At 37.1% G+C, this 21,023-nt stretch overlaps 2 protein-coding genes and 1 pseudogene across 2 annotated transcripts; 1 reads left to right on the forward strand and 2 right to left on the reverse strand.

Annotated features, from left to right (window-relative positions):
* Positions 1–239: 239 nt before the first annotated feature.
* LOC142550575 (uncharacterized) lies at positions 240–6,101 on the forward strand. Its single transcript, XM_075659650.1, has 3 exons — positions 240–1,119; positions 1,351–1,652; positions 5,841–6,101. The coding sequence occupies exons 1-3, from the start codon at positions 240–242 to the stop codon at positions 6,099–6,101; spliced, it is 1,443 nt and encodes a 480-aa protein (XP_075515765.1).
* A 5,756-nt stretch (positions 6,102–11,857) lies between these two features.
* Positions 11,858–14,437, reverse strand: LOC142551152 (nuclear transcription factor Y subunit C-9-like; annotated as a pseudogene).
* A 4,150-nt stretch (positions 14,438–18,587) lies between these two features.
* Positions 18,588–20,141, reverse strand: LOC142551154 (serine carboxypeptidase-like 50). The gene has a single exon (XM_075660220.1). The coding sequence runs from the start codon at positions 20,088–20,090 to the stop codon at positions 18,804–18,806; it is 1,287 nt and encodes a 428-aa protein (XP_075516335.1). The 5' UTR covers positions 20,091–20,141; the 3' UTR covers positions 18,588–18,803.
* Positions 20,142–21,023: the final 882 nt, after the last annotated feature.

Here is a 21,023-nt window from a genome sequence, read left to right on the forward strand (position 1 = left end):
ATTGTGCCTTTCCCTGAAGACAGAGCAGCTAAATGGTGGGAAGCAGTCTCGCCAGCCATGATCGCTGCTGGACCAATCACATAACGAAACTTCCGAGAAACATTTCTGAAACAGTACTATCCGACAGAGGTCAGATTGCAGAAGTTAAGTGAGTTTGAAAATCTCACTCAAGCTCCAGACATGTCAATGGTGGAATACACCACCCAGTTAATGCACTTGGGTCTTATGCTCCGGCCATCATGGCGGACGAAGTTTTGAAGCTGCACCGCTTCAAGAGAGGATTAAATAGTAGAATCCAGTCAGCCTTAGCAGTTTATCACCCCGCCAATTTTGCAGATCTTATGGGTGCAGCTATCCGAGCTGAAACCGACATCCGCCGCAGGGAGGGAGAGAATAAGAACAAGCGACCTCATGCCGGTCAGTCTTCTCAGGGCGGTCAGAAGTTCAGAAAGCCAAACCAATCAGGTGGACCTTCCTCAGGGCAAAACTCAGCGGCCAACCATCAAGGACCCAAGCCATGCCCGAAGTGCGGTTTCAGACACCCCGGGGAATATCGAAGAGCCAGTGGTGCGTGCTTCGGATATGGGAAAGCAGGGCACAGGATCGCAGATTGTCCTACGGCCGCCAACCAAGCAGTTGGGCCCAACAAGGGAACTGGGCCGAATGTGGGAGCTAACCCCAACAAAAAAAAAGAGAATAAGCCTAATGCCAGGGTGTTCGCTATGAACCAAGAAGAGGCGGACGAAGCCAATGAAGTCGTATCAGGTACCATCTTACTTCAAAAATTACCTTCTTATGCATTGTTTGACTGTGGTGCTACACACTCTTTTGTGTCAAAAAGGTTTGCTAAGAAATTAGGACTTAAGCCCGAATCTCTAACTGAACCTTTTCGGATAGCCACACCTATGAGTAAGAACATAGAAACTCATGAAATTCACAAGGATTGTAAGATCGGTATCGCTAATCAGACTTTCAGTGCCGACTTGATACAATTGGTTATGGTCGATTTCGACATCATTTTAGGGATGGATTGGTTAGCCAATAATAATGCCATAGTGGACTGTAAAGGGAAAAGAGTTAAGCTCCGAACCCCAAATCAAAAAGAGATCGTGTATCATGGTAAATCCAAGAAACGAAAATCACTCCTTTCCGCTTCCTAGGCATGGAAGGCCATGAAATCCGGAGAAGACATCTACCTAGCAATGATCAACGAAGTGCAAGGAGAAGTCGAAATGAGGATAGAAGACATCCCAATAGTATGTGAGTTCCCGGATGTTTTCCCAGAAGAACTCCCAGGGACAGTTCCTGACCGCGAAGTTTAGTTCGAAATTAATCTGGTTCCTGGTGCAGCACCAATCTCTAAAGCACCTTACAGGATGGCGCCAGCTGAACTCAAGGAGCTAAAAGAGCAACTCCAAGAATTGCTGGACAAAAAACAAATTCGACCTAGTGTGTCCCCATGGGGAGCGCCAGTACTCTTTGTGAAGAAGAAAGATGGGAGTATGAGATTGTGCATCGACTATAGGGAACTGAACAAGATCACTATCAGGAACAAGTACCCTCTTCCGAGAATAGACGATCTATTTGACCATCTCAAGGGAGCCGCAGTCTTTTATAAATTGGATCTGAGGACTGGATACCACCAACTGAAGGTCAGGGCCGACGATATCTCCAAAACAGCTTTTCGGACAAGATATGGGCATTATGAGTTCACAGTGATGCCTTTTGGGTTGACCAATGCGCCTGCAGCCTTTATGGACCTAATGAACAGAGTGTTCAAACCATTTTTGGACCGGTTCGTAGTGGTATTTATTGATGACATCCTCATTTATTCTCCCAACGAGGAAGAACATGAAGAGCACCTCCGCCTTGCACTACAGACACTGAGGGAGAAAGAGCTATATGCTAAGTTTAAGAAATGTGAGTTCTGGCTTAAGAGTGTATCCTTTTTAGGACATGTGATCTCGGAAGCAGGAGTATCAGTGGATCCCAAGAAAGTTGAGGCAATTACAGAGTGGCCAAAACCTAAGAACGCCACACACATCAGGAGCTTTCTTGGACTGGCAGGTTATTACAGAAAGTTCGTCGAAGGTTTTTCTTCCATAGCTATACCACTGACTAAGCTCACTCAAAAGAATTCCAAGTTCATCTGGGACGAAGGTTGCGAGAAAATTTTTCAGACATTGAAAGAAAAACTTGCATCCACGCCAGTGCTAATCTTACCTACTAGAGATAAGGAATTCACCATCTACAGTGACGCATCTAAGGAAGGTCTGGGATGCGTACTCATGCAAGAGGGAAGAGTGATCGCCTATGCGTCAAGGCAGTTGAAACCGCACGAAAAGAACTACCCTACGCATAATCTTGAGTTAGCAGCAATTGTCTTTGCCTTAAAAATTTGGAGGCACTACCTCTATGGCGCCAAGTGTGAAATTTTCACAGATCACCAAAGCCTCAAGTACTTGTTCACCCAAAAAGAACTAAACATGAGGCAAAGGCGATGGATCGAACTACTGAAGGATTACGACTTGACTATAAGCTACCATCCAGGTAAAGCGAACAAAGTGGCCGATGCTCTGAGTCGGATAAATAGAGGCAAGATCACTCTAGCTTCCCTCTCGGCCCAGCCATGTCTGCAGGAGACCGTCAAGTTAAATCAGGACCGAGACCCCGAGCTAAAGAAACTTAAGGAGCAAGTCGAAAGCGGGAAGTCTCAAGATCTACAAATTGATGACAAGGGAGTCCTATGGATGAATGGACGACTGTGCGTACCGAACAACGATAACCTTCGCCAAGAAATACTATCAGAAGCACACAATTCCAAGTTTTCAGTACATCCAGGCAGTACAAAAATGTACAGAGACCTTAAGAGGAATTTTTGGTGGAACGGAATGAAAAGAGATGTGGCAGTATTCGTCTCTAAGTGTCATGTTTGTCAACAGGTCAAAGCAGAGCACCAGCGACCCGGAGGTATATTGCAACCGTTGGAGATACCTGAGTGGAAGTGGGACCATATCTCCATGGACTTTGTGGTAGGATTACCAAAGTCAAGGCAAGGTCAGGACGGAATATGGGTAATTGTAGATAGACTTACAAAATCTGCACACTTCCTACCCGTCCGTATGAACTACAATCTGGACAAATTAGCTACACTGTACATGGACAATATTGTAAGACTTCATGGAGTACCAGTGAGCATCCTGTCTGACAGAGACCCAAGGTTCGTCTCGCGCTTTTGGAAGAGCTTTCAAGAGGCCATGGGAACAAAAGTAACCCTAAGTACGGCCTATCATCCTCAAACCGATGGACAAACGGAGAGAACCATCCAAACTTTGGAAGATATGCTGCGAGCATGCACTCTTGAATTCAGTAGCAATTGGAGCACTCATCTACCTTTAATTGAGTTTTCTTACAACAACAGCTATCACAGCAGCATCGGAATGGCCCCATACGAAGCTCTTTATGGAAGAAAATGTCGATCACCACTTTATTGGGATGAAGTGGGAGAAAAAGCAGTAGTAGGACCCGAGCTCGTACAGATAACAGTAGACAAGGTTACAGTTGTCCGAGAAAAACTCAAGACAGCTCAAGGCCGACAAAAGAGTTGGGCAGATCTTAAAAGAAGGCCAGTGGAATTCAACGTGGGCGATAAGGCCTACGTTAAAGTCTCGCCTATGAAAGAATTTGTCCGATTCAGCAAAGCTGGGAAGCTGAACCCCCGTTATGTAGGACCCTTCGAAATTCTGGAAAAGGTGGGTACACTGGCATACAGATTGGCACTGCCGCCAAACATGTCAAGAATTCATAATATTTTCCACGTGTCCCAAATACAGAGATACATCTCTGATCCAAGCCACGTGTTGGAAGTAGAACCGCTCATGACCGAAAGTAACTTGGGAGAAGAGCTGAAGTACGAAGAAGTTCCCATCAGGATCGTGGACACCAAAGACCAAGTACTAAGGCGACGAATCATTCCCTACGTCAAGGTGCAATGGTCTAATCACACTGAAAGAGAAGCCACATGGGAGCTGGAAGAAAGGATGAGGAACCAATACCCTTACCTCTTCATAGAACTAGTCAACCCAAGTTTCGAGGACGAACGAAACTTCTCATAAGGATGGAGGGATGTAAAATCCAGGATTTTAGATTGATAATATTTTGTACCAAGATTTGCAAGATTTTCGAAATGGAATGGATAATTTTATCTTGAGCATTATTTGGAACTCAAGAATTTAAATAATATTGTGTATATTTCGGAATTTGAGATATGCATAATTATACCGGATATAGATATAAGATTTGATATACCTGGATAAAGATTTAAGCAGGAAGATAATGCAATCTTGGATTACAAATCTTGAAGTAGATATCATAGGATTTTCGAAAATATTGAAGGATTTAGGGAGGATTTTCGAAATTGATGAGATATAGGGAAAAGTCTGCACGATAAAATACAGGCTTGGGAAAAATTTAAAAGTTTAACTACCAGGATTTTTAAGAAAAAAATATCAAAATCTTATCTTGGAAAAATACCACTAAATTTCGAGTTTAGGTAGGGAAATTTTGGGATTTAAGAAATATAATTGAGAAATAAAAAGTCTACCGAATATTGGAAATTAGACACAGAAGTCAAAATTTTTCTGGCTGGACATAGCATAATTTCGAAATTTATCCAAGGGAAGGATATCAAATTTCGAAATTTATCATCCAGGATTAGGGATAAATATTTAGATTTAGATCACGATTCTAGATGAAGATTTGATTCAATTCAAACGCACGGATAAACTCGATCGAGATAGCAGCCAACCCCTATAAATAGGAGGGCTTATAACTCAAAAATTCACACCATTTTCTACTCCAGTTTTTTCGAGTTTCTCCCCTAGTTTTCTTAGGATTCTCGAGAGCCGCGAAGCGCTGCCGCAGTTCAGTCGCCGCACTGGAATTTTCGAAATTCCAGTGCAAGAATCCCGAGGTTTTCACGTTTTTCTCCTCAAGAATTTAAGGTAAGTGGGCTTGTTTTAAATGTGTAATTTCGGTGTATGCATTTTCGTTTTTTTTGAAAAATTCAGTCGAGTACAATTCTTCTTCTACCCCCTTCTTGTTATGATTTCTGCATGAGTTTTATGTCAACACTGTGAGGATTCAACTTGATATGAGAGGGAATCCCAACTATGATATGACCCTCATACGGTGAGGATATAACCGATTCGGCCTCGCCCCCTTAGAGGAATAAAAATTAGGGACTGAATTCAGTAAACCATTGAAAGTAGAGGAATCTCAGTGTCAGGTCAATGATACGAATGTGATATGAGTCAAATTATGCATGGTGTGTGTATGTATTTCGAAATTTTATATGCATGTTGTTGTGTACTCGAACGGCCGCCACTTGCTGAGTATTTCCCAAAATACTCACCCCTTACTCTCCCCTCCCCAGATAAATCAGAAGAACAGCTTGAGGAAGAAGAGTCGAAACAATTCTGGGGATGGTGATTTCGAGATTTAGTCTTAGCCATGTTCTCATTATTTTCGAATTTTAGCAGTTTAATTTTCATGTAAAACGTTTCCGCATTTATTTATTTTCCGTTGTAAAGACAAATGTTCAAATTTTGCGAATTTATGAAATAAACTGGTTTCGGTTTATACTGTGCTACGAGGCTGGTTGTTTTTCGATTGTGTGATTGATGAACAACGCCGGTGTCGACCAACCCCGGTCTCGGGGCGTGACATATACAATGTAAAAATTCACTTAGCTTTCAAATTCCATTGTGTGGGATATATTTATTATGGGAAAACAATGTATTATCGTCTCTATGCACCATTTGTGTTAGCTGCATTTCCAGTGTATGTCTTTGCTTGCAATATCATCTCTTACATGGGGTTTTAATGGGCTTTCTATGTGTGGATTATATGCCAGGGATGAAATGGCATGGGAAGGTTTTGATGCAGAAATGTTGATGAGGTTTGAGGAGATCGAGGCCGATAATGACAAAAGATTGCAGTATATCCGTATTTTCTGTTTGGAAAATTTTGATATTGTGGGACTCTACTGCCATATTGCCACATTGATGACGAACATGTATCAAGGTCAATTACAGTATTAAATTCAAATTTGTTAAAATTTTGTTAATCGTTGGCATATTTTGGATGATGGATTTTGAACATAACATAGCCACGGATTGAAATTAGTAAATATTTTATTTTCGATTGTTATTTTTGGTTTAATTATATATATATCGTAAATAAAAAACATTTTAATACAATAATTTTTAACTAATGAAAAAAATTATTAAAGACAACAGTTTTGAATTCTAGTGAAGAAAATTTAAAGACAACGGTTTTGAATTGATGTAGATTCAACAAAACACTACGGTTTTTAGGTGTTGCAAAACTGTTGTCGATTGTGTTAAAAAAACAACGGTCCCACACGTGGCGAAACTATTTTCATTGATAAATAATGACAACGGGTTAAAACCGTCGAAAAACTGTTGTCAATCGTGCTAAAAGACAACGGTCTTTAAACGTTGCGAAACTGTTGTCGTTGGTATTAAATGACAACGGTTTAAAATCGTTGCGAAACTGTTGTGGTTGGTATTAAAGTACAACGGTTTAAAACCGTTGCAAAACTATTGTCGTTGGCACTAAAAGACAACGGTTTAATACCGTTGCAAAAATGTTGTCGTTGGTACTAAAAGACAACGGTTGAAAACCGTTGTCGTTGAACGCACTTTCAACAACACTGTCAGTTACAACGGTTTTCTGGCAGCTACGACAACGGATATTTTGCGTTTTTGCTGTAGTAGGATACCATTGGATCAATTCCAACTTCCCCGGCCGGCATAGAAATGAAGCAGATCCTACTCTCTCCTGAGAAGTTGACTGGCTCGGAGATAGTGTTTTACGGTGCAGAGCAGGCACAGAAGTAGATGTTGGCTAAACAATGGCCTGAAGATACACAATTCATGTCGCTCTCTCAGCCGTTGATCATCAAGAAGTAATCTCTTCTATTTCTCTTCTCCAACATCTATAGCTCCAATCAAGATATCCTATTCGTGAAGAATATTTTCCATCTGGTATCAACTTAAATGTATTTTCTGAGTTCGATGATAATTCTTCTAAGTTTATACTTGATCAAGTTCACATGCAAATCAAGAATCTCTCCACAGCCATCAACAATGTCGAGATCAAATAGTTTTCTCATACTGTCGATTTTGACAATTTTTGGAGAGGTGTTCTCCGTGATTTTGACTCTATGAACAAGAACTTCATTCTTCTTGCCACTGATCTAGCCATAGCCAAGTGTCAAACTAAAATTTGGGTATAACTCTATCAAGTCAAATAACTCGATCCCAACAGCACATGAACCCCCGGTTTGATCATCTCCAACCCCCGATTGGTAGTCAGTGGCAAGAAATTATTGATCATATGTAACCTGGTGATATAAAAAATGGGGAAGCAGTGGATTAAAAAAAGCTAGAAGAGCAGAAAAGACAAGATGACATAGCTAAATTTAAAGAAGACAAGAGGCGATCTGAAGAAGATAGGAGAAGAAGAGGTAGAGGCAGAGGCGATTCGAGCATTAGAAGATTTTGTTTTTACTTAATAGAGGTAATAGGCTTTCAAATTTTACGCACATGTAACATTTTAATTTTATTATCTCAATGAAATATAACTAGTTTTTGCTTAAATCTCAGTTACGATATTTTTTCTTAACTAATTGTATAGTTTTGCGACTTGAATTTATCATCATCAAAAAATGGAGAAATTGTTAGAATATTTCTATTACCATTAAATATTGGTGATTGACAAAATAAAAAGCATTGAGCTGTTTCAGGATCCAGTCATTCTCTCTGTTAAGCTGCCAAGGGTTTATTTATCACTAGCCAAACCAGTATGTTTCTTGCTGCACGAATTCTATTTTAAAGTGGTAGAGTAAAGCTATCCGTTCCAAGAATTGTTTTTACAGATTAAAAACTGTTAAGAACAGTTTAAAGTTCCAATAATCTTTAAAGTTTTTATTCACCCCTTCCAAACTCTAAATCGATCCTAACAGTAATGAATATATTTAAAATTTAAATATTATTATATAAAAAAATGTTTATTCCATTTGATATAACACTCAAAAGAAGATAATAATCTTGAATTTTTACCATTGAATTCGATATCTTGGATCATTTGAACCGCTAATAATAAAAATAATAGAAAAAATATTTATAAAATCATATATTATTTTGTTTATCAAAATTTATAGAATAAATAAATATTTTTTAAAAAATTCAAAATTTTCTTCATTTATTAGATGAATTACTTTCGATTAAAAATTGCAATATTTTTTAGAATATGTTAAAAAAAAAGTATACTAAACTTCTGATAATTAAGTTGCATAATAAAATGCTCAAATGAGAATAATAATCTTCTACTGTCACGTTGTTTTTTTATCATTGCAATCGATATCTTACATGAGTGAAACTACTATTAATAAAAAAATATAAAAAGTTTAGAAAATTATAAATTATTTCGTCTGTCAAAATTTTAAAAAATAAATAAATATTTTTCAAAAAATCAAAATTCTCGTCATTTATTAGATGAATGAATTTTGATAAAATTGGATATTATGATAATTTTTAATGTGTAATTAAAACGTAAATAGAAACTAAATTGATCGTGAATAATATATGTAATGTGAGAAAAATATTTTTCAAAGTATGAAAAACTTCATTAAGTACAACAATTTTTATTGAGTTTCCTTGATTATCGTCTAAATCACATGTTAAAATTTTGAGACTTTTAAGATTTGTAACTCGGAAAACAACGACGAACGATTAAATAACAAATAAACATTAGAGAGAGTATACGTCAAATAATAAATATTAGTGTATGCATAATTTAAGATATGTCAATTGTGTTATCAATTAACTCATATTGTTTGTTATATCACTTGAAGGAGATTATTTCGTCAGTAAAAGTGTGCTCATGTCAGTATCATATTTAGTTGAGAAATTTTGGACAAAATATTTGAATTTTTTGTTTAGCAATCACGACATAAAATATATTTTGTAAGCTCATAAATTAACAATATACTAAAAGATTAAAATTAGAAATTACAGAAAAAAATGAACACATTTTATTAGCATTTGTCCTAGCCTATTTTAAATTCATATCGTTAATTATTAAATCTTATATGATCTTAAATATTTTTATAACTAAAATATTCTTAATAACATTTCGTTTCCCTCTCCACGTATCCACCTCAAATAAATCATTACACTCTATGTTAGGACCACAACAACCACTCACATGCATTATAGGACACTAATATTCCAACTTTCTTTTTCTAACAAAAGTTAATATTTAATCATATATAACACTATCGATTAAATAATAAATATTTTAATTTTTTTCTCGAAAACAAAATTAACTACTTGGGAACAGAAGAAACAGGGGAGTAGCTATCTAATCTTTTAGTCGTGTAAGGAACAAAAAACGCGAGTCATGAGGATCCAGCAGACAATTGCAACCTTTCAAATTATTAGCACATCGATATTTTGCAGCTTCTTTTTTAATTTTCCCAACGAACTAAACAGGGGAGTGATAAAATTGCCATCAATCTATGTTAGGCACCCCCAACAAAGAAAAGGTGGTATCTTCACTTGAACAGTAGAAATAGCAAGTGTCAGAGAGGAAAGAATTGGTATATTCATTCTTTTACATGAAATTACAATCAAACATATAGGGGTAAACTAAATTCAAAATGCACTACAATAACATAGTAAGCATGTCTAATTGATTTACGACCATAGCCTGTTCTATTGTTTCATCTTTGTTGTTGTGCTTACTAGTTCTACTAATGGAAGAATTCATTGGTACAAGTAGTAACCCTTTTTCACTGGAAAACGGAATATTGTATGTATGTGATATTTATGAGATAATATACTGTAAATGACAAAAGCTTTCTTTTAACTATGCACCTGAAATCACGACACCTTGGAGCCATGGCTTCGGCTGGATAACAAGGTGGCGATGGTGACCGGGGCGTCGTCTGGAATTGGCCGAGACTTCTGTCTGGACTTGGCCAAAGCCGGCTGCAGAATTATAGCCGCGGCTCGGCGTGTCGACCGGTTACAATTAATCGCTGTGTACTGAGATCAATAATGGGCTCGGCTCGTCGAGCCGAGATCAACCCAGAGCGATTAAAGTTGATATGCCGTCGGTGCAGATCGCTTGGGATGCATTTGGAAGAATGGACGTTTTGATCAACAATGCTGGAGTTAGAGGTCACATAAGTAACCATGGAAAAATAATTTTTATTTTTTATCTGTCTTATATGGAAGTAGCATTATAAGTTAATTAAAAGGCTGACTTATATCCAGAATCTCATAGCAGAGAAATAAGGGTACTGGAGCTTGAAGCTTGGCAATATCCTTTGTGTTTTCTCCATTGATTACAGTAAGAACTCAGAACTTTCTCATCTACATCTTCCTTTTCCCTAAAAAACTTGCTAGGAACAAATATATCTCGAAAAGTCAATTTCCAAATCTTTTTACAACTAGAAACCGAAACTACAAAAAATCCCATTTAGCACAGAGATATCTATTTACCTCGACCGAAAATAGTTATTTTTGGTTTGAACTTTATGGCAAAACCAGATTTCTTCCAACCATCGACCCCCTGCCCAATCTTCAGCGCCACGAAAACAACGGCACAGCAGTGAACAATTGCAGAAATTCCACACAAGATCTTCACTGTTGCGTTTCCGAGACCACCAGCCCTGGATATAGGTATATTATTGCCTCCGCGGATATGAAGATTCTCGACAACCAAATTGACGGGGCGAGAATTCTCGCGATTACCCATGAGGCCAGAATCTTCATTTTCGATATTACCGATCCTAATATCCTGGACTACATAAGAATTTTCGTGATTAGGCACCTCGAGTCCAGATTCTTGAATAACCGGGAGAGAAGTCTCCACATTTTCACCAGGGTTTTCAACCTTCTGTAGAAGCACGATATTACCCGCCTGGAGTACAGATTCTTGAAGAGGCGGGTCAGAAGTCTCCACATTTCCACCTGTGTGTAGAATTTCGATTTCATTTGGTGAGTTTTCAGATTCACGACGCATGAGTTCAGAGCATTTCTTGCTGGATGAGGCGATCGTTTCTTTATCCATCATAAGAGAGGAGCGGAAAATTTTTTGAAAAGAGGTTAACTGCCCTTTTCTTTATATGCAGGGGTTAAACCCACATTTTTTGGAATCATTTTTCGAGCGAGTTTTTTAAATTTTATTTAATTTTTTTCCTCTGCAACGTTAACATTTTTTTTAATATTATTATTATTATTATAGTCCAATTTTGGTACCGATTATTATTATTATTATTATTATTATTATTATTTATCATGCATAGTGTTGTGTGTTCACAAGTTGCTACTCAATATCTGAATATGGTAAGAGTATTGATTAGCTTTAGCTGGACTGATAGCTGGTGGATGATTTGAGTTATCGAGTATTCTTGAAATTATAATTCATTTAAAAAAATAACTGAAATTATAATTTATCGAAATTAGAATCTAAAAAATTTTTGTTGCCAGTTTTCATGTTGTATATTTGATTAATGTATGTAAAAAAATAAATGATTTTGCAAATACTATCATATTTCAAGCCTCAATTCGCAATTCGCAGAGAGAATGTTAAATCCAAACATTATGCCAATCTCAATTTCAAAGAGAAGAATGAGTGGTATCAACTTCACTTTCACTCAATCTCAACCCTTGCGGTTGTTACTTATATGCACATGTTGTCAACGTCAAGACTAAAGAAGGAAAGGAACAGGTACTTAGAATAAAATTATCATGATCTTGCAAAGATTATTATTATTATCGAAATGATGAGATTAATCATTACAACATTCAAAGCTAACAACTGCAACTTTTTTACATTACAACATCGTCTCTGGACCAAGATTACACACGTGTATCTAGCAATACAAACGCTGCAAAGAATATGGTTTACAATACAAGCACCGGCCATTATTGTTTGTGAGAATGTGGCTAGCGGAAGACCTAACTACATAAAACAGCGACGAGCATTCTTATGGTACTTGTAATTGCTGCAGCAATAACATTTTTCTGAGGCGTCCTCCTTTTGTTCTCTTCAGTGTGGTTCCATGCACGCAGTGTCAACTCAAGGATGAACATCTCACAGGCTCGTGCAAATTAAAGATAACAGATGCTTCAGCTGAGATCATTCTAACATCTTCATCAGCTTTCATTATCTTCTTGATTCTAGCCAGCGGCAGGCTATGGTTCTTAAAGTCGGTTACCTGATCAATATCTTCATATTGGCTAGCCCAAAAATTTTGGAGTTGGTGCTACTAATGATGTATGTGCTAGTAGGTAAGATAATGATGTGCCATCTGAGCTGGAGAGCAGAAAGACTACCAGCTTGGGACGATTGAATCGATCCAACGGGTACTGGAGAAGAGGTTCCAGCCATTTGGTTGGCCGGATATGACATCATGCAATATGGCATCTGAGCAGAGCTACCCACCACCCCAATACCCGGCGACTGTCCATTTCCTTTCTGCTCCATTACAAATTATAATCTTCGGAAATCCTTTACTCTTCAAACTCCCTAAAATCACCAGTAACACATGATAAGCACGACACTCCAAATTTTTTAAAATTTAAGAATTGAATTTCTGATTGATGGCCTTTATAATCAAGGTTCAGCATCACTATACCTTCAGCAACACAGGACACGGGTGTCTCCATTATTGAATAATCAAGATTAACCACAGAATAATTTTATAATGCTATCAAGAGACAAAGCATGAAAAGTGCTTGAAACAAAAACAATGCCCCTGGAGCAGATAAATACGATAAAAACAAACATGAACCCTCCACATGATAAAAAAAACTATAAAGTTTTAATGCTATCAAGAGACAAAGCATGAAAAGTGCTTGAAACAAAGACAACGCCCCTGAAGCACAGAAATACGATAAAAACTAACATGAACCCTCAACATGATAAAACATTATAAAGCTGAAAGACATGGATAAACAGTGTACTTCCGTGCTGCATAACTTTTAAACCAAACGACTAAAACGAAAAGTTTTCTTGTGATGGAATCCAAACGTAGTGCCAAATCTTAATAGGAAAATGGAAACTAAACAGTTCTTTAAGGAATCTGATATTTTCAATTATAGCATCTATGGTTATGTTTATGTATCTTATCTCATATACATTGGCAAATTCAAATGGGTAAAATAAGGTAGAATTATAAACATATATGCACACCCCCTCAAGAAAATATACACATCTCTAAAACCAAGCAAAAGATGAAGAATAAAATAGTGTTATCATTTGCAAACTTGTGGAACATGCTCGCTTTTCTGGAAAACTAGAATGTAAACAACAAGAGACCTCAACATTTCTAAATCTCAGTTTGCATCTCATTCTTCACAACAAATTGCGTATTATAGAACTTAAAATCAAAGAAAAACTTACCACAAAGTTCATAAGGCCAGGCCAATGATGCTTCCGTAAATTCTCACTCCAAAGACAGATTGCTTCAAAGCTTCAAAATGGAAGTAATGGATGGGAATAGAACTAAAGGTTACCCATTTTATCCTTCGTTTCCGAAACAAACTAACATACGAGTCATTTCATAATGCAGTCATGTCACTAAGAATACTTCAACCGTGTCTCGCATGCAACCACAGTCGTTAATGCACCAGCTCATTTACGAGAAACTGTTTGTTCGAAGTGTTAAATGCTAGCTAAACATTTAACTGCACGTTCCACTTATAAAGCCCTCGAAACTGATCTCTTCGTCAAAATTTCTTCAAGAACCACGAAAGCAAATTTATTTTCTACAAGTAGGAAAATTATTTGGAAACAACTATAAAAAAAGCACAAAAATTGGAAACTATAGTCAACCAAGTGCAAGAATAAAAAGGAGGAACTCTATCCCCAAGAACTCTTTCCCCCAGGTGTAAAGAACTAGGAATCCTTACTATCTTGCAGAAATTAAAACTCATCTCCATGCTCCATTTCTCTTCTCGCATATAAATAATCATACCAAAAATTCAATTCACTGTATTTTGCAAGCATGTATAGGTACGTATTATCATAGAAAAATAACTTACAATGGGTAAACAAAAAAAAACAGAATCAAAGTAGATAAAAATCGAAAAAAAAACCCACAGATACAAATACAAATACAGAAAACAACCATAGTTGAGCAAAAAATATAAATCAAATCTGGACCTTTTCCAGCAATAAAAATATCTGAACGAGACATAAAACAATAACTTTCTGATAAAAAACAAAAATGTAGTTAATCCAAAGTCGAACAAAAAGTTAGGGCTTTTACCAATCATTTGAAGCTGGAATTAGTGATTGAATTTGGGCCTCTGGAATTAATAATACCCAATTTGAATCCAGCTGCATTTATTATTTTTTGTTTTAATTAAAGATCAAAGTATGGTTAGCAAGTAAATTCTTCATGAAAGACATGGATGAAGCATCCCATGTATTGGGAATACAAATATATAGAGATAGATCAAAGAGGATGCTAGGACTCACCCAAGTCACTTATATCGATACCATTTTGAAACGATTCTCTATGGAAGAGTCCAAGAGAGGATACTTACCAATATGTCATGGTATTACTCTATCTAAAGCTATGTGTCCCAAAATTGATGAAGAGATAGAGATGATGACACGTGTTCCATATGCGTTAGCCATTGGTAGTATCATGTATGGTATGATATAGATACGTCTTGATGTTGCTTACGCTCTGAGTGTTACAAGCAGATATCAGGCGAACCCTGATCCAATATATTGGAAGGCCGTGAAAGATATTCTTAGGTACTTGAGAAGGACTAAGAACTTGTTCATGGTCTATGTGGGTGGAGAATTGAAATTGGAAGGCTACACTGATTCTAGCTTCCAATGTGACGCAGATGATTCGAAATCGACCTCTAGTTTTGTATTCATGCTAAATGGTGCGACTGTCTCTTAGAAAAGTTCCAAGCAAGACACCGTTGCGGATTCCACCACTGAAGCTGAATACATTGTTGCATCTGCTGCAGCAAAAGAGGTAGTTTGGATGAGGAATTTTGTCCAAGAGTTGGGCGTCATTCCCAATGGAGTTGATCCAGTCCCGTTGTACTGGGACAACACTAGTGACATTGCGCAAGCAAAGGAACCAATGTCTCATCAGCGATCCAAACATGTACTGAGGAAGTTCCACGTCATACGGGAGATAGTGGGAAGAGGAGACATATCAGTCGAAAGAGTCCCCTCTGCAGATAATGTTGCTGATCCACTTACGAAGCCTTTGCTAGGACCATTGTTTGAAAAGCATCGCGAAGCAATGGGATTAAAGTTTATGGGTAGTTGGCTCTAGGGCAAGTGGGAGATTGTTAGAGTAGATGCCCTGCAAGCCAACTGTTGGCTAGGGATTTTATTGACTCAGTTGTAATTAACAATCTTTATTTTAATATAATTCATTATTTCATGGTTTGTTATTTCTTTATCTGTATACACATGTTATCAAATATAGATAAAGAACTTGATTATACTTTAATACAAATGAATCGTAATTCGATGTTGAAACTCGTTTGTAAACACTGTATGATCTAAATTTGTTCTTAGTCGATTCAGCCTCCTAAAACATGGATAAAGGTCACTTGAGCTCGAGACTAGCATCTGTGATGTTGTGTATTGCGTTTCTTTGTAAGGGCATAGGGATGTCCAAACATGCAGATGGGTAGTCATATGATGATTATACCGAACAACCCTCCCTCGGACTTTCCAAGGGGTTTTCATTCATCGAGAGGATAAGTCCGTGGTTATGATTGTACAACCATTAGTCCTTACGACCCGGGACAACACTGAGGCTCTATATGCTAGGGCTGTGCTTTGACTTGTTTACCGGCTCCAGGAGAGTCATCAGGTGGCGAGGTTGGGTACAGTTGCGACACATATATGAGCCAGTGCATTGTAGTCAGGGATTCACCGCTCACCTATGGGTGTGGATATCCTATGTGATATAATGAAATTATAATGCGTGGAATCTCTGGCCAGAGTGTGAGATGTACGTTAGAGAATGAGTTATCCAACCGTACATGCGATGCCACTATTTATAGTTATCACATATTTATCGAATTATTTTGCAACTCTCGATGAACCAATGGTTGCAGATTCGATCGGAATATATGAGATGAAGAGACCGTACTGTACGTTAATCATAATCGACTGGTTCTTGCAGACACTATCAGTGATACCTAAGGGATCATGGGGCGTTGCTACTAAATGCTCTTAACATGATCCGATGGGTGCAATCAGAAATAAGTTCTGACATTCTTAATCAAGGTATTGATGAAAAGAATGGGGCTAACTAGGGTAAGCCCGAATAAGAATAAATGTTATTCTGAATCACAAAGAGTTGTGAACCCACGGCTAGCTGTATCTCTGAACCATTGAGGGTCACACAAGCACTGGATCGTTTGTTCTCGTTGAGAGAATAGATTCAAGGAATTGAATTTATATTATGATATAGTAAATTCAAGGAGTTGAATTTATGAAATTTGGAGAGAATAAATTCAAGGAGTTGAATTTATAAAATTTGAGGATTTAATTTATTAAGCTCAAAAGTTGAGTTTATTAAATATTAAATTTTAGATGTGATAAATTCAAGGAGTTGAATTTATAATTTAAATATTAAATTCAAATCTTCAATTTATAAGGGGATTAAACTAAATGTAATAGGTATATGTATAATGAGCTTGTTGGAGTACAAGACCAACATACATATTATTAAGGTTCTTTATTGGACTTTAAAATATTAATTAATTAATTAAACTAGTTGGACTAGAATAATTAATTGATTAAGTCCATTAAATATTTAATTTAATTAATGGACCCTAAGCTTATATATATGTGTATTAGGCTTAGAGTTTAATTTAATTCATTCATAATTTTTGAAAACCCTAGCCTCCATTCCTTGCAATTTTCTAAAAAAAGGCTCTCATCCTCTCCTAAATATTTTCGGCCACTTTGAAGAAATTCTAAGATTGAACCGTCTCTCGATATTTGATCTCCAACGCAAAACTTCTTCTAAATTTTCTAGTGCAATTTAGAAGAGGATCAAACCATCTAGTCGTGGACCTAATTAGAAGAATAAACAAATGAGCTTTTGAAGATCGTTCGTAGGAATCCATCAAGAGCTAGATCCGTCATACCGGATTAGTTGGAGCCTAGTGATTTAATCACCAAAGGTACAAAATTCTAACGCCATGCCTGATGAATCCAAGGATAAAACATCGTATGTGGATACAATCTTTTGAGATTCTTAGGAAGCATGCAAGCCGGAGACTACAAATAAACTCAGCCCAAGACATAAAATCCACCGATATTACTGATCCAAATATGTCTATTCAAATGATAATCGAATTGGCTGCAGAGAAACTCATCCAGTCAACATCTAAGAATATCAACGGGACCTCAATGCTAGTTTAATAATGTCAGGCCATTCTGAAGAAGTTTAACTAGTCCAGGATCTTGTCTTGTGCAGAGCAAGTAAGGAACAACATATAACAGCGTGCAACCAAGATCTTGCACAGAATGAGTTCTTTTACAGGAACTCCTTCAAAAACCAGTGTTTTATTTCACTGAAGCTTTATACGAGAAGATTGACAGAGAAACAGGAAGTATAACAACAAACAGTTTGGGGAAGAAATGTGTATATCTGTTAGAGATGTTGAAGTGTACGGAGTCGTCTTTGATTCCATTCCACAAGAAGCTTTCTATATCTCAAATTGCCAAATTTGTTAGAGTACAAGCCGTAGTAGATCATGTGGAGGAATCGAGTAAGCTCCATATCATTGATATATCTTGGTATCAGGTGTGGCATACATACAATGCACGATTTTGATGCAGGCTCTTGTGGGGCGAAGTAAATGTCCCATAACTAATCTCAAGATCACTGCCATGGGTAGTGAATCAAATAAAACAGTTTTACAGGAGAATGGTAGACGACTTACTGGGCTTGCTCAGTCCTTGAACTTGAGCTTTTGTTTCAAAGTAGTTGCGGTAGCAGATATGTTGGATCTTAGGGAAAACTTGTTTGATCTGGATGATGATGAAGCTGTGGCTGTGTATGCTCCCTACACACGTTAACGAGTATGATTGGACGAACTGACAGGCTGGAGCATGTGATCAAAGTTAGAAGAAAGTTGGATCCGTGTATCATGATATCAATTGAGAAGGAGGCAAATTGCAACTCTCCAAATTTGGTAGAGCCCCTCCACTGCAAAATGTTTGAAAAATGATGAAAAAACAGAAGCTGCTGTTTTTTTACGTATGTTAATTATGTGAATCATTCCACCATTATTTATTCCGTATGTGTGTACATTTTGAAATTTCCTCATTTTTTTTTACCTACACAACTTATGTCGTGATATGCGTGTGTGTGTTCGTGCCATTTTGATATGCTTCCGATTCTAATCGTGATGTTTCATTGTTTGTATCGACTTCTAACATGGGCAGCCAAGTTGCATGCTAAAAAGAGAGAATGAAAATCGACAAATACTGAAATTGAATATTCATATGCATGGGGTTGAGTAAGGCGAGGATGGGAGTGAACTTTACGAGGTTACAAGGAATAAATTGCATTAACCTTCCAAATTATCTCCTTTTATTCTCATTTAAGGAAACTTGCAATAATTAACTATTCTCACTTCTTATCATAACAACAGAATCGAATTTCATCTAGAATCAGTGGTTCTTCCTTTACTGTTCTAAGGAGCAAACAGTCCCTTTTCCAACAGCCAATCTTCTATCATGACTTGAGAATTCAAAGGTTGATCAGTAGGCACGAGATGCCCAGCATTCAGTACTACAACATTGGTCAAATTCTTCCATTTCTGCACATACCCTGCTAAATTCCCATCCATCCTCCAAATCTTCCTTTCCACTTCCAAGAACTTACCCATTTCTTCCCATTTTATAGTCTTTACCCAATCCGAAGTTGACACCACACCATCTCTTAAGTCACACTGCCCTTGATACAACAGCACTCTTGTGTTCTTGATCAAGAACTCAACCATAGGCTTCACACTCTTCATCAAATCATCGTGCAACGCATCCGCCACAGCTGCACTGCACAGCTCGAAAACCATTGATTCTTTAACTCCCAATGCCTTTTTGGCCTCCACATTGTTCAAGAACTTGACCACAACACGATTGGGGTAAGGGGTTAGCCTTCTGAAGTCGTACAAAGTGGCTAAACCAGTCATGTTTGTCAGTGTATTCAACACCTTAGTTCTTGCATTTGCAGCCTCATTCCACTTACCATTTTTGACAAATCCAACCGCCTCCGACTGAAGTTTCTCCAAGAGGAACATTTGCTTTTCATTGATCAGACCCAAATTGTAAGAGACGACAGCATGATTTTGTACTTGAATTTCTGGATCAGTCAATCCATTTCCTATGGAAACACCACCCAAATTCACCCTACTGTCCCTCCTCAAACGGGCATTCATTTCTATTATGTAAGATCCAAGTGCTGGGAGGTATTTCCCAGCATAACTCTCGCCGGTTAAGTAAATTGGCCGAGTTTTAAATGACTTGTCCAAGCCAATAAACGTTTGTATTGCAACGAAGAGGTGTTTAGCTACATCATATTGGTTTCTAGGAATTTCTTGAGGCGAAGCAGCAATGCTAAAGCCAGTGCCGATTGGATTGTCAAGGAAAAGAAGGCCAAAAATCCTATTCCAAGATCTTGGATTGTACTCAAGTGAAAGGTCTTGGTTGAGAAGCCATGGGCCGAGTTCGAAGAAGTTTGCTAGCATGGAGGAACATCCGGGGCCACCTTGAAGCCAGATGAGGATCGGTGTTTGAGAAAGTGAAGCGTTTTGAGATTCATAGAAAGTGTAGAAAATAGCAGAACCAGTTTTGGAGTTGACCGTGAGATAGCCTGATTTAGTTGGGAGGGCTTCTTTGGGGAAGGAAGAAGTGGCGGCGGCCGAACAACGGTGCAGGATGATGAGGAGCAGTAGGAGCTTGAACAACGACAAATAATCCATCTTTGATTTTGTTTTGGACTGAAGACAGATCTGTGTGCCTCCGCACTGATGATAGTAACGTTAATATATAATGATTTCAAAAGTGTCATTTTGACTTTTTTGTCCTAGTTGACTATCTAAATATTGGGTTTTTTTTAAAAATAATATATTTTTAAAACTTATTTATTAAAATATAACAGATTTTAAAACATTATGAAACTATGACAATCCGGAATTTGAAGTTCCGGATTCCCCGGTCAGAATCCGGGACAGATTGACACGGATTCTAAGAATTCGATTTTAATTTTTTTTAAAAAAAAAAAAAAATCGGCGACGGTTTAAACACAACCGTCGCTATCCGCGACAGTTTTTTAAACCGTCGCTACGGCATGGATTTTCTGTTGCATTACTTATTCATTTGAATCTGTGACACAATTTCGTGCCTATAAATTGCACCGAGTATTTGGGAGAATTGCGCCGAGTCTAATTCGAATTTCTGTTTTTTCTTTCTATATTGATTTGTTTTTTGTATATTATTTCTGATAATGTTTGTAATATGAATAACTACAAATATTTTGATTATACTAATACTCCAAATATTAATCTCAATATAAACGATTAGTTAAATAATTAATATCATAATATATATTTATATTCTATGTTGAATTAAAAATTTGTTTAAACATGGATGCAAAAATTAGTGCACAATTCATACTATTATTATCTAAATTTAATTACTATAAATAAATATATTTAAATTACTGTCATTAGTATAAATAATGTAATTGTTTAAATTTACCGTAACTTAACAATGAAATGTTTAAAAAATGTTAAAAAAATTCTAAATTCTTTTCTAGCTATAAATAATTGTTTTCATATTTTAAGAGAAACATGAAAATCTTAATTTGTTTAATTGCAACAATGTTAAAAAAAGTTACCGCAACTTCTAAATTC

Source organism: Primulina tabacum, chromosome 7 (genome assembly GCF_025594145.1).
Source record: "Primulina tabacum isolate GXHZ01 chromosome 7, ASM2559414v2, whole genome shotgun sequence".
Lineage (NCBI taxonomy): Eukaryota > Viridiplantae > Streptophyta > Magnoliopsida > Lamiales > Gesneriaceae > Primulina > Primulina tabacum.

Coding starts and splice junctions, on each gene's coding strand:
- LOC142551154 (XM_075660220.1), bottom strand. CDS start 20,090: ATGGATTATTTGTCGTTGTTCAAGCTCCTACTGCTCCTCATCATCCTG.
- LOC142550575 (XM_075659650.1), top strand. CDS start 240: ATGGCGGACGAAGTTTTGAAGCTGCACCGCTTCAAGAGAGGATTAAAT. Junction 1,120..1,350: donor AAAAGAGATCGTGTATCATG/GTAAATCCAAGA, acceptor TTCCTGGTGCAG/CACCAATCTCTAAAGCACCT. Junction 1,653..5,840: donor CTGGATACCACCAACTGAAG/GTCAGGGCCGAC, acceptor CTGCATTTCCAG/TGTATGTCTTTGCTTGCAAT.